This window comes from Halictus rubicundus, chromosome 4 (genome assembly GCF_050948215.1).
Source record: "Halictus rubicundus isolate RS-2024b chromosome 4, iyHalRubi1_principal, whole genome shotgun sequence".
Taxonomy (NCBI): Eukaryota; Metazoa; Arthropoda; class Insecta; order Hymenoptera; family Halictidae; genus Halictus; species Halictus rubicundus.
Genome location: NC_135152.1, coordinates 17,540,609 through 17,558,129, shown reverse-complemented (window position 1 = coordinate 17,558,129; position 17,521 = coordinate 17,540,609). Strand labels below are relative to the sequence as shown.

The 17,521-nt window shown below is 43.7% G+C and overlaps 1 protein-coding gene and 1 long non-coding RNA gene across 7 annotated transcripts in view; both read left to right on the top strand.

Annotated features, from left to right (window-relative positions):
• The first annotated feature begins 1,218 nt into the window (after window positions 1-1,218).
• LOC143353678 (uncharacterized) overlaps window positions 1,219-17,521 on the top strand; it is a 448,475-nt gene continuing 432,172 nt past the window's right edge. For 3 of the 6 annotated variants that reach the window (XR_013082192.1, XM_076787167.1, XM_076787170.1), the window contains exon 1: window positions 1,220-1,614. Coding sequence is in view for 5 of the 6 variants with exons in the window: in XM_076787167.1 (XP_076643282.1) it covers window positions 1,574-1,614 (41 nt within the window). In the remaining variant the exon portion in view is untranslated. Of the gene's footprint in view, window positions 1,615-17,521 lie in introns of all 6 variants that reach the window. The other 3 variants (XM_076787169.1, XM_076787168.1, XM_076787171.1) reach the window with 2 other exon arrangements.
• LOC143353682 (uncharacterized) overlaps window positions 17,284-17,521 on the top strand; it is a 50,442-nt gene continuing 50,204 nt past the window's right edge. Inside the window, exon 1 of the long non-coding RNA XR_013082193.1 lies at window positions 17,284-17,312. This is a non-coding gene — a long non-coding RNA (uncharacterized LOC143353682). The remainder of the gene's footprint in view (window positions 17,313-17,521) is intronic.

Genomic DNA, 17,521 nt, shown 5'->3' with positions numbered 1-17,521 from the left:
CCGTGTTTACAATTTTCCGGTTAATTAATCTGACTCGCTCAAGTACGTCCGGGATTGCGTTCAATCGGCGATTGCCATTGATAAGAGGACAATGAGAAGCCTCGTTGATTTGCTCCGATTACACCCGACGTTTTATCATGTCTATGTTGACGGGTGGAGGGAGGGGCGACATAACTATTGACGTGTCTTTCTTTTACCAGCGGATTATATTCTAGTGTCGCAGTACGTTCACCCGTATTGACGCGCGAACACCTTATTATGCGTTTAACGGATCAGAGAAACGATCGCGATTCTCCTAGAGCACGGAGCTTTTCTTATCGTTGTCCGTGGAAAAATTAGCGTTCACTCATTGATGACGTAACGTCACAGTTCGCCTTAATCCGAGGGCTGGTTATCTCGTTATCTGAACAGATCGAAAGATAAAGGTATTTAAAATTGTAATAAGCGTAACGCGGAAGTGCGTTTCACGACAACAATCGGTTTGCCGCGAGAGAAATCTTCAATTCAAACGTTTCTCCGATCACTGATCACAGCTAGGGTAAAGGACCCGATTACTGTGGCAGTGCCAATTATTGTGCCTATATTAATTACACTAATTTTTAAAGGATAACGAATATTAACACTGAACGCCCAACTAGAAACCCAAAAAATTCTATAAAATCAAAGTAGGTTGTTTAATGAAATAAAAATTGCAAAAAATTAAATGTATGATACTGAGTAATCCTCCAACTTTCTTGCATGTTACAGATCCTAATCAAGTTTAGTACAATGAATATATCAACGTGAAAGTTCATTTTAAAACCTGCACAAATAATTCCGTCGCGTTAAAAAAGGATATTAAATCTTTTTTATGAAGTTTTAAAAAATAGTATAGCTTAAACAATAAGTATAACTGATATAGGCAGAGTAATTGGCTCCCCTTCCCTGATTCATGAGTAGACTGCGGATTTTATGCATTTATGGCAAAAACGAGTGGATGTAATTTAAAGTAGGTCAAAGATTAAGAGGATCTCAGAATATCAGTATATCATTTTAAACTTACTAAGATTCTTAAAGAAAAAAAGAAGCTTCTACATGGTTGCCGTCACTTGCAATTCATGCGGACGCAATTTTAATTTCGCATAAAGAAGCAATCTATGCACGGGCAAGTATAACACTTATCCGGCTTGATCCAAACCTCGGCGCGCGACTCGAAGTCAGCTGCGAACGGTGCTCGCGTTTTTGAAACCTTTCGATCTCTTTCCATGAAACAGCGTATCATCTCGCGCTAAAAGTGCGAGCCAATCGGCGAGGGGACCTACGATCCTTTACGGAAGAGCGTCGCGAGTGTCGATCTATCGATCTGTCGAGTGTCCGCCTAGGGGAGGAGTAGCGAATTAATCTGGCGCCAAATAACGCGGAACGGTGGACGATCATGGTGTGACTCGGGTGACAAGAGAGGTCTTTCGGAAAGATCGACGAGGTTGACCGGTGGTTGTTGTGTGGTGATTGGTTTTGGTGGTGGTGGTGGTTGATACGCTCCTGGGAGTCGGAAGCCCGTTGGTACCTGGGCCTCGTTTACATCGGTTTACTCATGCTGGGAGTTTTGAAGCGGCGCTGGAAGCCATCGAAAAGGTAAATATCACTATTCCTTAAACCTGGGAGTTCTAGCCAGTGATGCCAGATGAGGGGAGGGAGCACGAATCGAGGGGAAAAAGTTACCCTCTCTCTGCCAGTACCGGGTCAGTCACGTGACATTGTGACATAGGCACGACAAAGACGGAATGCGTCACGCGACCGGGCCGTGGTGGGGGAATAGCGCGGTGGAAGGGGAAATTAGAGTGGGGGAACAAGTCTTGATCTGGCGATTCTGGTGCTAACATGGGGAACGAGTTGGAACTTGCCTTAAACCATCTTTTTACCACTTTTTTCTATTTTTCTAAAATTCTGTTTCTGTTTCATCTTTAGTTAGACCTAAAGCACGGGTCAACAGTGACCCAGTGTATCATCGGCAAGCATAAACTGAATTTAACTGTAGATATAAGTGTTCGACGGTATTGTATAATTAATAACTCAAAGGAATGGTCCGTACGATAGAAACTGGCGAAATTAGACGAGCAAAGCAGTGTTTCACAAAGGACAAAGGGGAATCAAAGCGTGCATTTCCAAGCCGCGGGACACACAGGACACGGTTTTTGGTGTCCCTGTACCGGTTTCGATCCGCAGCCATTCAGAAAGATTGTTCATTCAGAATAATGCTTTCGTAGCCGGCGAACGAAGTCAGCGTTCGAATAAACGGCGATCCTTTCGAGGACATCTGTGTAGGAGTCGGCGCGTTTATCCCGAAGCAGTCTTTCGACAAATACGAATTCAAAAGGCACAGGTGTATTTACCTTCGGACCGGCGACCAATCCTATGGACTAACGACGTCTCAAACAGACCGGCACCCTCGGGATTCCACGAACGGGATATAATCGTCGCGAAAGAAGGAGAAAAAGACAGTCGGGCGACAAATAACGTAACGTTGGAACGCTTTGATCCTCGCGCGATCTTCCGCGGCGGACTGTTGCCCCGATCATGCCAGTCCTTTATTCCCCTCTATCTTTTTTGACAACGTAAATTGCTGGCATGCGGGCCCGTTTACTCGCGCTGGGACTCGTTCTGCAACGCCAGACCTCGTTACACTCGCATTACTCTATTGTTCCATTGTTCTATTGTTCTAGTTACGGTACAGTTGTAAATAACGCCGCAACAAATTTCTTCGTACCGGCAATATTGGCAAGAATTTAGTAATCCGTTTGCATCGCACGGCCGCCGCGCCGGGACGGTTCAGGGGTGATGGTTTGTCGAAGTTCATTTCGCGTAGGATGATGTCATTAGCGCCGGCCTACCGGCGATGATAGATCGCTTCGCACATGCGAGGCCCTAGGAACTTTCCAAAATTACAGAGAATATTATACTTTATATTTCCGCGTTCGGATTTTCGAAGAATCACGGTCATCTCTTAAATTCACAAATTACTGGTCATCCTCAAATTGTTGTGCATCTCTGAGTTGGTTTTTCATGTGTTACCGTTCAAGTTATTTTATCTACAACCGCTTTTAAATAATCACAGTGGTTGAGTAAAATCGTGTATGGTCAATAGACTGCGGATTTTTATGCAAAATAAAAATTGTTTGCGTCGATTACAATATATACAAATTTCTCTCTTCCTTTAACCAGTTAACTGTGTTTGACGAGTGTACTCGTCATGAAAAAATGGCAATATTTTGTGTCATGACTAACTGGTTAATAATTTTCATAAGTTGGGACTAATGTATTGAAGCTTTTAATCTGTCTCCCGATTTAAATTGGATCCACTCATTTTTACCATAAATGCATGAAGCAGTGTAATCATTACTATTAGGTAGATGATTATTGGACGAAGGTTTAGGTAACTTTTGAAACCATTCTTTGCGTCTAGTCCTCTGCAATCTGATGAACGTTTGACTCACATTTCTGGCTTCTTCGAAAGTAGCCTAAACGAATTAAGTAATGCGCTTAACTGTTCTACTAAGTTCTCCGGGTGCTAGACAAACTCTTCCGATTTTATATTGTGTTCTAGTTCCTGTAGATGCGCGAGAGAAAGCCTATTTGCTGATCGAGCGAATTTTCGAAAAATTTTCCTCTGGAAACTGTGCAGGATAAAACTGCAATCATTTGACGCAACTATATACACTGTAAATGTATAAAAAAGTGTAAATGAACTCTTGTCCGAAAAAAACCGTTTTAATTATATACGAATACGGACTAATTAATTCCGGCTACGGTGCGACAGTCTAACGATTAATACTGCAACATTCACTTTACCTAAATAACACTACCTAATCACACGTTTCACTATGTCCAGACGAAGCGTACACTCACGGCGCGTTCCTTCGTACAGAGTAACCATACTCGCGGCCACCTGTCCGTAAAGAAAAAGTTAAAAAGAAAGAGGCTAATTGAACACGGAACAAAAATTACCATTCGATTCTGTCCTGCTGTCTGACTGCAAGGCATTCAAATTTAATTGTCGATGATACTTGCGCAGTGTCTCGATGATGCTCGTTCACTCTGTAATATCGAACTACCGCCTATAATCCGCGGCAAATATTCGAATGCGTCGTCGAATCGCAAATTGGAATAACACCGGGCGACGCGGCCGCGGATCCGTGTAACATAATTGCATCCCTGTAAATAATGCTTCGGACGTATGTGTGTGCGTGTGCGGCAAAGGTGATTACGTTTAGCCCGCTGCATAACTTTGCATGGTAATGTTTACCAGGGCTAATTTAAGCGAATTTTCATAACACCTGCTGCGCCTCTTCCCTCCTAATTAATTTTCATTAGATTGTGGGCCCGGTCGTTTTGACCACGTGTCAAGAAAGGAACCGAATCGAAAACATTCAAACTTTTATTCAATTTTCGTCCAGACCTGCCACAGATAATCAAATTGGTGGTGAGAAATGAGGTAATTAGATGCAGCATCTAATAATTGGACTGCGGGTATTACGCATTTATGTTGCAAAATGAGTGGGTGCGATTTGAAGCAATACATAGATTACAAGAATTCAAGAATATGTTGAATTGTTTCTTGAAAACGATCCGTATAATATTTATTTTACATAAGCGTACGCAGCCTACCATAATAGCCTGTGTTAAAGTTTACTTAGGCTCCGTCAGAAGAGGGTTTTAATCCCTAAGTGAACACGTTGCAGGAAGTATGTTGGATCGCGAGAAATTCGATCATGCGGTGTTGAGGAAGTTCGAATTTCCTGAAGATGAGTGGGTACTTTATGGTGTTAGGGCTCGTTGCTCGAAGGGCGGGGTCTAAGGTGCCCCAGTGTCCATGAGATAATAGACGTCCACCCTATTTCAATCTCGGCTTGTAATGTAACACTTGAATAACTATCCTGATCGTGTGTGTACGACAATTTCTTTGTTGAAGATGAAACTATAAAGTTATGGAAGTTATTTGATGACGTTTTCTTGGTCTCTCTTCGTGAAGGTGAAGTCAGCCACGGTTGTTCATTGAACCAAGTTCACAAAAATCACGGTACACCTAGCGCTTCTACTGCGGATTTTTATGGACCAATTTATAGAAATTGTAATTACATCTGTCAAATTTTAACAACGCAACTCGATTAAGTAGTTCGATATTTTACCATTGTATGTTTCGTATAGTGGAGACCATCGTTATGTTGGCCGGCTCTCGACACGGAGAAAGTTTCAAGGTCACGTTCGTGTCCCTATAGAATTTTGTACTCCCTTTCTTTTCTTAGGAATAAGTAGATGATTAACTCGAAGCCGTTCCAAGGCCGCTTAGCAGTCCGAAAGGAACATTGCGTTTCAGTCGTTCTGTCATGGTTGTTCCAAGGCCGATTGTATATTGTTTAATATTAATATCCCTTTTTAGAGCCGAATGAAAGATGCCACGGTTGTCTCGAGGTCATTTTCATGTTGCATTTCAATATGAAAATGGGCAGACACTCGTGGGACGTGAACAGAAAGCCGACATTGTGTTCTATAATTTATACCGTTTAATTGATGGGGCGATAATTAGCGTTGCTGGTCACACCGTCAAGCTTGAATAGAAAGGGCGGATCGGTGATCCATCGATCGTGGTCACTGAAAAGTGCAGACTCATAATAAATAGTACGAGTGGTTTGAGGGGCAAGTTGAAGGTTGAAAGGTTGCGTTTAGGCGACATCGGTCCACGAGGACCGACACTAGGCTTTTAGTTTAGGCGACGCGTCGGTCGATTCGGAGAGGTGACCTCTGTTTACAAAGGGTGTTAATTTGAAAACTTTCCAGCCGAATATCTCGAAAAGTATGAAAGATATTAAAAAAGTGTAAAACACGTGTCCAGGGATTTCGAGGGGGAAAGAGGGGGGTAGTATAAGTTTTGTATTTGGCGTTTTCAAGGTCAATTGAAGGTCAACTTTGTTTTTTCAAATGGAAACTTATGTTTTTATTATGGGGTCTTATTGTAGGTAAAAAGGCCAGCAATTTTCGTGGGATACTTTTTTTTATCTGCGCACCAGTTTTAATTTCTTTTTTAATATCTTTCATACTTTTCGATATATTCGGCTGGAAAGTTTCCAAATGAATGATACAAGCTCAAGGGTGAAGAGGCGTTCTAATCGTTATAGCCGTAAGAAAAATCGCATGGCGAGAGGCTAATATTGTTTTCGAGTTTTTCTATCAATTTTGTCTGGAACGTTTCGCGGTGCGATGCATGGTAACAAGTTCGAACGATCGGTTCCGTTTACCTGGCTCAATTACGAATTAGATCCGATAAAAACCTGCCGGTCGGGTATGCTGCTAACGGTACTCGAAATTAAGCTCGTGTTCGGTCAAAATGCTAACTAGCGCGAGCGATTCCGTGCGTCCCGAGCGAGAAACCACGCGCGATGCGCTTGAAATGCAAACGCGGCTGAAAACTAGTTCGTTAAGGAATTCACCCACAGGAAGTGCGTCGAGCAGCATGCAATACAGTTACAGGGACACAGTAGAAAAAAGCGCACGAACGAATCGGCGAATCACCGCATAGCGATTAGATTGAAAATAAAGGGTTTTTCCTCGGAACCGAGAAGAAACGTGTTCGCTAATCTCGCGCGTATCGGTCGACTATAATTCTTCTGCTCGTTGCGCGAGCAATGGCAAATAGATATGATTTCAATGAGTTTTCTCGGCGCATTTAATTACAAAGAAGCTCTTAGCAATTCAATTATTCATACTGTTCCGTGTATATCCCGATCTCCGATTACTTTTACATTGCAATTATTTCTTGCATTCTGCGAATTATATTAACCACTCGGCTTGTCACCTTGATAGGGATCAGGTTACTTAAAGTAATACAATTTTGTCACTTTTATACGTGGAACAGTCACGTGGGTGATTCAACTAAATGTTTTTCAATCGAGACGGTTCTATTCTGTTTTCGTTGCCTAAGGGAAATATCTATTTGCGAGTTTCGAGAGAATGTTGTTAACAGGAAGCAGCCAGAGTTGACACAATTTGCAATGTCTGAGAGATATGCACGGAGCAACGAACGAACGTCTTTAACATCTGTTATTGATACGCAACAATATAGAATGAAACATTTGCTAATTTTTAAATGGAAAGTAACGTTCGATTACGGGGCGGATAGTCAGCCGGGAGCCGTTATAATTGACGAACGCGACGATATTGGATAAAATCCGCTTCCTTTTTGCCTCGGGGGCATATCCATCCGGCGAAAATGCACGAAACGGCGAGCAACGTGAAAGCGTTGAATAGGATTTGCGACGGGGGCGGGGGTGTAATCTCATTCGCAATTATATCTGTCGCGCGAGAGAAACGTGCAACTCGATCAAGCAAAATCCTCTCTCGTTTCCGGATATCCCGGCTCGAGGGAACCGGAAGAAGATAGGGAGAAAAAAATTTTAAATACAGAGAGAGAGAGAGAGAGAGAGAGAGAGATGAAACGTTAAGCAGATCGTGAATGTTGCGAAAGGAAAAAACGAGCGTACGCCATCACGGCGAAGAAAATAAGAAAAGATCGTAATCGGGTTCCGTTGCACTCAGGTTCGCCAGCCCGACGCCTGCCACTGCGTCGGATGGGATAAGATAAGTCGAGAATAGATGGATCACCTGTATGTAGACCAGTCTTCGAAGACCAGTGTCTGACTGGGAGGAAGTATACTCGGAATTATTGATGCTCGGAAAAAGGTGAAGGATCGGAGGAGATGTAAGCTTAATGAAGACCTGATGGGTCTACGGGTATACTTTAAACCCATCGCAAGAACCGATACCGCGGGGATCTACGATGTTAACTTTGGGACTCCCGAGACCAGGGTCACTTGAAAGCCCCTGGCTCTCGGCGGGGTTCTCATACTTTCGAGAAAGTTTTATAACGTGGGGCTCCTCGTTTAATAAGTTTGGTTAACCGAGCAATTTATAATGAATATCATCGCGCATTGCTGTAGTAACAGTTAAAAACTCAGGTAGAACACTGACTGGGGAACAGTCTGGACAGATGATTGCAAGCTTGTTCAGTTTATTACGTAAATTGTGTACGCAACGTTAAGTTACAATAGACAGAACTTGCTGTGCCAGTTGAAAACTTTATGGCTAGACTTAGTGATTTAACATTAGGCGTTCGGGACGCTTTCTAACATTTTTCATTTACGACTAGTGAGATTGTAAAGATGCATCCATAAGGAATTATTCAACGAATTTACTTCTTTGGATATGTATTGTTAAAGAACGGCGAAAAATGTTGATAGACATTTTTCGATTTCCTCGTTATTTTTATAGAGTAACGTAAAATAGTCACTTTTGGTGGTGCGTAAACCCTAGTGTTCAGAACGAATAGGGTAAGCACTATTCGTTCGTCATCTCCAACGAAAAAGCAGACAGGTGAACGGCGAGGGAAGAACGCACGCGATTGGTCGTTCAAAAACTAGTCCGCGCGAATGTCCGCCTCTAGAGCCCCACGCTCCGTTGCTTATCGAGCGGTCATCGCAAAACGGATAAATAACGTATTAGACTTGTTTAGCTTGCACGAGGGATACCTATGTAATTCCTCCGACGAATTACGAACGGCTTTGCGATTTCTTCAGCAATTCTTCGGCGATTTCTTCAGCGATTTCTTCAGCAAATACATCGCCGACGAATGTTAGGAGGGATACGAAGGTTCGAATTTCAGCAAAGAGCAACAGTCGGCTCGAAGGCTGAATGTTAAACACCGTGGGAAAAGGTAACGAAACAAAGCGATCGACGGCATTACCTTCTCCGGAATTTCATTGTGCTCGTAACGTAACAGAGGACAGGTGAAATTCCGCGGGTGAATCCGGCCTGTTTCTTTGCCCAGCGTCAATTAGAAGTCCTCGGAAAAGGCAAGAAACCTTCGGCCCCGCGGACGCACTAAATTCCAACCGGGTTTCTGGGCCACGTTGAGGCTTTTCGTCTTTCGGAATACGACGCACTGCTGCGCCCGATTACTTCGACACTTCGCGTTTCCGATATCGCGGAGAAAAGCAGGCTGTGTTTCGAGTTCGATCCCTTGATACGGACCACGCTGCACTCTCCTAACACGAGCAAGATATTTGGGTCGTGCGCGATACGAATCCCTCCGAACTTCTTCCACTTTGAAGAAAGAGACGGAATTTGAGCCGCGGCAGACTGTATTGTGCTGGATGGATGGTACGAGCAGACCATCGTTCCAAAATCTGTTTGACTTTAACCCCCATATAGTTCCTTCACTCGTCCCATGTGTTAGATATGATTAAAGTTTTATTTATGACGATTAGACATTTATAAGAAGAATGAATAGGTAACTATAAAAGCCATTAGAGAGATTTGAGAACATTGTTACACTGTTTCCGACTTGTCAATGCTTTTAAAAGTAAGAATAAATTTTTGGTTAATTTCTGTGTCTGACAACCTGCAATTTTTACCGTCTTTAAACGTTTATAGCTCGATGCAACGTTGACCGATTTTTATGAAATTTTCAGAATACGTACAATCGATACGTACCTACAAAACGTATTTTTTAAACTTTCGATGTGGGCCCACGTAAGAACGTTGTAGAATACAACATTTAGTATTTTCTCTGTAATTCTGACCAATTTTTTCAAAATTTTGTTTTCACCTCGCGTAGTAAAGTGATTGTTCTAACTTCGCAAAACAGAATCCAAGTTGTATCAGCATTTCATCTGTGAGTTCGGTCACAAAAAGCGGATGGCCCACATCGGTTTCGCTATTTTTCCGTGCGCGCCTCTGTTCCTTGCGTTTCTCGATAAAAGAATTAGGAGTTCCGCGACCTGGTACTGACAGATCGGTTTCCAATGCGATCGTGCGGAAGGGACACGGAGAGCGGACCCGCGGAGCAAAGACACAAAGGCGGCTCGAGTGGCCTGAAATAGAGGGCTTTTAAATGTTTCTCGAAATTTATGCGGCCAGCAATGCGAGATATTCGACCGACCGGGAGCCAAGACCGTACAGTTACATCAGCGGGGCATTTCTTCTCCGGTTAGCAAAGTCCCGCAGCGCTGCGAACACACGCCGAACAGAAATTATGCAGAGACGAGATCTAACTTTAGAATTTCGCTCCCCGAGCTATCAACGATCGATCCTTGCTTCTTTCTTCCCGGCGAAATTGGTGCCGGGGATCATCCCCGCTCGCCTCGTACGGTATTCCATCATTTCTGACGAAGTGGAAAAATCTTTGTACGAATCGCGTTTTTAGCAATTCACGAGGAACCACCATACACTCTTCGGGGATGAATTTTTCAAAGTGAAAACAAAATTATTTAATGTTTCGCTCGATTGAAATATTATCAATGTTTCCATACGACGTATTTTTTGTTTTTATACCCCCACTTTAATTTTCTTCTTACTTGGAGTAATTTTCGTTTGAAAAACACTAGACGCACATAATGCACACATGCGCGTCTTTGAAATGGTCAACCCTCGGATTTGTTTCACGACTATTCAAATTTTTACTTACCAATTTTATATGACATATTTTTCAACTTACTTTTTCGAGATCAACGTTGATCTCGGTGCAAATAGCTAATGATACGAAAGACCCTTTTACTAATTAAAGGGGAAGAGTAAACGCCGTAAAAGCGGAACGAAACGTATATAAAGCTGAAGAGATTTTTCGTGCAAAATCATTCGCACGCTCGCAAGTCTCGCAAACCTGCGTATTATACTGCGGAGGATAGAGGTCTGTCCATGTGCACCGAGTAAAAATAGCAAAAGCTGAGCAGCGGTTGCAGCGTTTTCGGGTTCACCTAGAAACACAAAATCCCGCGGTTAACACGCAAGAAATACACCGAATTGTTGATAATTAAAAAGATCAATATTTTAAATAGATCGTATGGAAGAGAAATAATTATTATACATGTATTAGGGACACGAAAATCTCTGACAAAAATGTGTAGGTGTGATCTAAGACACAGTGAAAACATTAGAAGAATTTCAAAATACCATTATATTATTTTCAACCTATTGAACCATGTTAACTAAAAAAAAAACAAAAATTTCTATCTCACTCCAGCTTGTTGCAATTCAAGTAGAGCACTTCTATTTTTTGGCAAAGATCCGCCGTCTACAAATTATTAACAGATGGAATACGACGTTCACTCGAGACGGAGAACGGTTAATGAACAGTGCGCAAACTGTTCGTAATCTATGTCGAAGACGTGACACGAGATATCCGCGAGGTTTATAGCTAATCGAGCCATTAGATGATGAATGTTGCACCGTGGACGTTGGATCGGGAGATGAATAGATTTCTGGTCGAGGACACGAGCCTCTCCGGATCCGAGGTGGTATAAATCATCCTCCAGGCTGATAGTTCCGCGGCGAACGACGCGCGACGCGACGTCTCGCGATCTTCCGCGTGTCTCGATCGCCGTTTCGGCGTCCGGGAACTTTCGCGTAAGCATAACGAACAAACGCCGCGGCTGGAAACGCTTTCGGCGAGCCGGCTGCGCATTCTCACCGGGTAAATTTAATTGCGAGAGGCTGCGGCCGAAGAATGACCTTTACGACCGGCTCACCTTGACGGTAATCATGCCTTGAATTATTCAAGTTCTTCCGCTGATAAGTCACCGGCGATAATATATCGCTTCTAATTAGCGTTTGTCCGGACGATAAAAAAAAAAAGGCTGTGAGATTCGTATCGTTAGATTAATTACCTCGGCCGGGGGATCGTTAGACCCCGCGGACACGACGATCAGTTTTTTTCATTCGGCGTATCGTTGTACGACGATAATTAACGGCGGGGATCGTGTTCGATTTGAGCCGCGATCTCGCCGATTGATGTTACTGCGTTCTCGAACAAGCCGAGTGGTAATGGAACACTCGGGGAAAAGATTCTGTAATCGGAAGACCGGAGATTTCGTTTGGAGTCCGCAGTGCAGGCTTTCGTCTCGCGTGTATTGGGCTGGCTGCGTTCTGCGATTTCGGGATTACTGGCTGACGCGTTATTAGACCGCAATGCATTATTAGAATGCATTGTTCTCGTTAGATCGCGGTGTTTTTCTTTTTTACGAGAAATACGTGTTGGCGCTACTTAAAACGGTAGAAACGTTAAGTGAATTGTCTTCAAGTCGTTGAGATTGTTAAAGAAGAAAAGAACGTTCATTATAACAATTTCATTTCATTGATTAAAAGTTACTTTGAACGGGACAATATCGATGTCGATGATTAAATAACGAATTTCCAAGACAAAAATAATTCCCGTTTCTTTTTGAACATTACGAAATCAGATCTACAGAATAAAACAAAATTAAAGTTGATATAATGGTAGGTTAACTCTTTGCACTCGAGTGGTGACTCTGAAGCACCACTAGAAACTGTTGTGGCATCATTTCAAAGTAATTGCAAAAAATGTTACAAAATATTTGTTACATTACAAAATTTCTATTTAATAAAGTGCTAAACATTTAAACATTATATGTGGAAATCGCATCAGTTTCGTACGAATAAAATGAAAATATTCTGAGACGGAAGAAAAATTTAGCTTTAGAATGAAAATAGCGCCGAGTGCAAAGGGTTAATACTCTTTTATAGAGAATGACGAGCTACATCGGGTAGTGCATAAAAAAAACATGTTTCTATTAAAAAAATGAAGCTGACCTTGAAATCTCCGAATTTTTGTTGATAAAGTTTTTTCATGTTTTCAAAAACAGTGGAGACAACGATGTGCTAATATGCTTTTGCTGAAGAATATCCTTTTCTGAGTTGTCAGCTTTGCACCGAGGGCGTGACGTAGCATAATCGTTCCGCAATCGCGTATCGCATGATTCTCAGAAGTGCAAGTGCCGCCAGATGTTCGAACCACCTACATAGCACCCTGTACAACAGTCTCAAAGGCAGAGGTGATGTTAAGAGCCCGCACGACGTTCGTTGTAATCGAGGAGAAGCGGAAGCTTGAAACCGGAGCGTCCTCGGGGCAGAAGAAGCCGGGAGTCCCGGTGTATCGGTGCATCGGTGCATCGGTGCATCGGTGCATCGGGTGCATCCGTGGTTCCCGGTGAGAACGTGCACCCTGATGCGGAATTTCGCACGCGACCCTGTTCGTGATCGCTCGGTATTATCGACTAAACAGAGGCAACCGTGCACGCTCACCTTTGATTCGACCCGCGATCGGTTCGCGATTCAAAACAGCCGAGAAAAGGTGAAAAGAGCAGCGGGGGGGGGGGATAAGTTCATCCGCGTCTAAACCTGCCGCGAGAAACAATAGGTTCGCAGCTATTTGAACTTCCTGCACCGATGCGAAAATGCAAATTCCGATCCAATGGCGAATCGTAAAATCGTGTGCGCTATAGTCTCGCATGGTCGGACAAATTGCCACGCGTTATTGCAGCGTTATGCAAAAAAGTGTCTTCAACGCTTTGAGTACGTACTCTTTGCTCTGCGAGTGTCCTAAATTCATTTATTTACTATCCTATTCTCTTGAGACATCTCTGTTATTTTCTGTATAGTTTCCTACGTTTTGTTGAATTTCTATGAGAATTGGGTGTTTTAGGAATTTAGAAATGTTTTTTTAGTAGTAACAGATGCATGCCTGTACTACAAATACATTTCAGTTTTCATTGACAAGAAAATATTCGCTTAGAAACGGAACGTGACATTTATATATATATATATATATAGACTCGAGATGCGGCTAAAACTGACTGATAGATTGCTTCAAGAGTCTTGTATTTGACTATTCACTATTATTTATTTATCAAATTATATCCGATAGAAGTTCGTGTTCTTTTCAGTCTATCTCAATTATTAGCTTACGAAACGATCTAGTTTTAAGCTATTTCATGGCATGACAATTTTTGAACGAATTCCACCTGTTTAGTAGAAACGGCCCATAGAATTGCACAGTGCGTCGCGTTAGCTGACCGTGCTCCTCGGAGCGGATTTTTATGAATGAACGTACGCCGCCGATTGCGACATTCCGCGGCTTGAATGGAAGGAGTTCAAGAATGAGCTGGCAGTGTCCTTTCCTTCTCTTTGATCCGGGGTGTGTCGCAATCGTTCGGCCGGCCAAGAGGTGTTTGCGGTCTTTCTTTTAAACGCGACGATGAAATATGCGACGTGGAAAGAGAGCCCGGCTCGGGTTTAATCGTTCACGACGGGGCATCGGTGACATTCTCGAAGATCGATTACCCCCGACGGTGGGAGGGGGAGGGACAGCGGTTTTGCATAGACAACGGCATGGCGTCGCCGGTGGGTGGTAACGCCGGATGACAATTTAAGCGTTGTGACTCATGAGTACGCTTTAAAAGGTGTAACGGTACCTGGACCGACCCGGTGTGCATCTCGTTCCGTGCGAGCGCGTTCTAACGTCTCTTCGGAACGCACTTCATGGCCACATTGTGTCGTGCCCATCGAGGAAATCGATGGGAACGACGAGGTGTATTGGAAAATAGAGAAACGACGGATAATAATCGGGGATATTCCGGACGAGAGGTATACACTCCGCGATGCTGAAGTACGGATGTAAAAGCGCCGTCGGGTAACGCGAGACGCGGTTGGTTTTATGCGTTACGGTATAACAGTTACGCCAACAACGTTCGGCGTCGTTTTATTTGCCCACGGACACGCGCAGTTTCGACTTTAACGGAGAACGTTACGAAATCGTTAGCCCCAGTACCGGTTAGCCCCCGTGCCAGCGATCGTTCTCGGTTTTTCGCTTGCACTACGATCGCAAAATTATGGTACGCCGACGATCGCTGGAATTATCGAGGAAAATGTCGATTTCGTGAAATCGGATCGCAGTCAGAGTCCAAGATAGCTCGTTCAGGATTCCAGCGTTCTGATAGAACGACAGAAGACTGGAGCAGTACGCGATAGTCATTCTTAGACACGAAGAGACCCATACGGTCGAGCCAAGACTCAAGAAACCTGATATAGACGACCCTGCACTTGAGGAACCTGGTCTGGTCGATCCGTGACTCAAGAAACTGGATGCAGTCGACCTTGAACTTGAATATACCGATATAATCGGGCTCCGACAGCGGTAGATGTGTCAGGTCTCGAGGAATACAATCCAATCGATTCGAAACTCGAGAAACTCGATACGCTCGGCCTAGGACTCAATCCTTCAACTCAAGACATCGCTTGTGAAACTTAGCATACGAAATTGTCGGTCTTGCGTCGGATTTCCTGGACTAGAATTGCTGCAACGGCTGTAGGTTTAAGTAAACTGCGCCAGTTTTCTTGAATCTCAGCTGAAATCTCGACTACATCGAGTACTTTGAGTGTTGGAGCTACAGGGACCTTGAGTTCTCCATAATCAATTTCTTTCCGTTTTTTGCGAGTTTCATAACGTGGTCATTTCAGTTGTAATTTAAAGAAAACTGCACTAGCTTTCTTGAATCCCAGCTCAATTATCTCGAGTGTCGACTGAATCCTTTAAGTCTTACAGCTGCAAGCAGCTCGAGTTCCGTGGAACCAATTTCTTTTTGTTCTTGCGAGTTTTATAACGCGGTCAATTAAGATTGCTCAAGCATTCGGTGGACTGTATTCGATTGAACGATTCCGGGCTGTTTGTTAGACACCAAACTGTGCTTCGTGGTGTCCGTGTCATTCCTATAAAACCATGAATCCACGCTAATTGGATCACCGAATACCCGGGTCCAGTGTAACACGATCTACAAACGCGTGTTGCAATCAAACTGTTGCAACATTGTGCGGACAACCTTATCCACCTCGCTGGTTCCCAGGACCTTCCTTGCGCTCCGTAAGCACGGGACGAATCGCAACTCCGTGGTTGTTAGCAAACTTCCCAACGGTCCCTTTTTGCCGATGTAATCCAGTTATCGCGAAAAATCGTGTTGACTGTCTCCGCAAACAACGGTTTTGTGTGCCATCCGAGCGAAAATGGCCATCCTCCTCATGGCTTTCCTGCTTTTGCGCGAAACACGCGGAGTCCTAGTCCGAGCACGCTCGACTTCCTCTTCGACGGTGTAAGAAATACTTGGAGCGTATTTTACGCGGTGTCTGTGAATGTTACATGATAGAAACAATATAAATATTTCTTTACAAGAAATGTTTAGACGGTTTAGTCTACTTCTCCATTTTCGCTCACCATTCGCGTTGCCATTAACTTTTTGTTCCTCTCTTCGGTAGAATTGATCTTGTTCTAAAATGCTCACCTCAACTCGGATAAAATCGATAACCGTTTCCATTCCGCGATTAACTCCGTTGCTTTCCGCCATTGTCGACGAAATTTAGGAGCGAGTTTCAGGGTATCGTAAAAACACCTTTCCCAGGCGTCTACGTTTCTTTCTTTTTTTTTCCCACCAATTTACGCGATTTCTTCGCAACCCCCTTCTCGTCTCGGCTGCGAACTTTCGACGAAATGCTCCAAGTTCCAGCATTCGTGTGCTCTTTGCGCTTTTTACGATCCTCCGCGGTACCGTAGCTACGGCTCGCGGCACGTTTTCTGCGAGAAATTGAATTATTGCGGCGCGGCGAAATGCATCGGGGGCCCCGTTTCGGCGCCTTTGTTCCGGTCGCGTTAGGGGAGACTTTTATTTCTTAATAATTGACATCGACGATGCCCCGACGAGATTTATCATTTCTGCTGTTTCTCCACGACTACCGTGTTCCTTCGTGCCTCCCGAGCTGCACCGCGGTGCACCGTGCTCTGCACCCGGTCCCGCGCTCGCTCGCTTCGATCCATTGAATTATTGCCCCGGTACAGGTGCAGTTGCAACCTGAAAACGCTCGCCGCATACACGGCTCCTCTGGTTCGCGTTCGGTGCTGCGTGCACGCGCGTTGCATCATTTCGGGCTATTGCCGAGCTCGAAAATGATTGCCGTGTTTTTCTGCGCAACAGATACCTTTCAAACCCGTTGCGGTCTCGTATCGGTAGATATCTCGATTCCAAGGGGGGCATAGCACGATTGAAATTTCAAAGTCTATTAGAGTAAGGAGTGGTAATGTGCCTTCCCCCTCCCCCCCGGTTTTATATTTCTTTCTAAAATCTGCTTCATCGATTGTCCGATCGAAATCAGGGTATCTAATCATAAACCTGTAAAAAAAAAAACTCTGGTCATTCTCTATATTGAAGTTCGAATGCTCAGACAGCGAACGCGTTGAGCTTGTACAAATGATAAGTTCAATAACGAATGGAACCTTTCGTTACAGTGTTTTCTCTATATATGTCCACAACACGGGTCTACCCAGGGACATACATCGGCTAGAAGATCGAATTGTGTTTACACTCCTGGGCGATCAAGGCTATTCGAGCTTTGGAGCACCTCACAATCCAAAAAATTGGACATTCCATTAAAAAAAAACGAAGGTGACCTCTATATCTTCTCTACGCCTTCACTTGCAAGAACATCATTTATACCATATCATGTAGTTTCGTAAACCCTACAACTTCTGTAAGTAACATCTTCTCGCATTGTATGAAATAACCAAGATATTCAAGTGGACAGAGTTCGTGGGACACACTGTATATCGGGAAGAGACTGTATATCGAATTTCATTGGATTAGTCTGTCAAGGG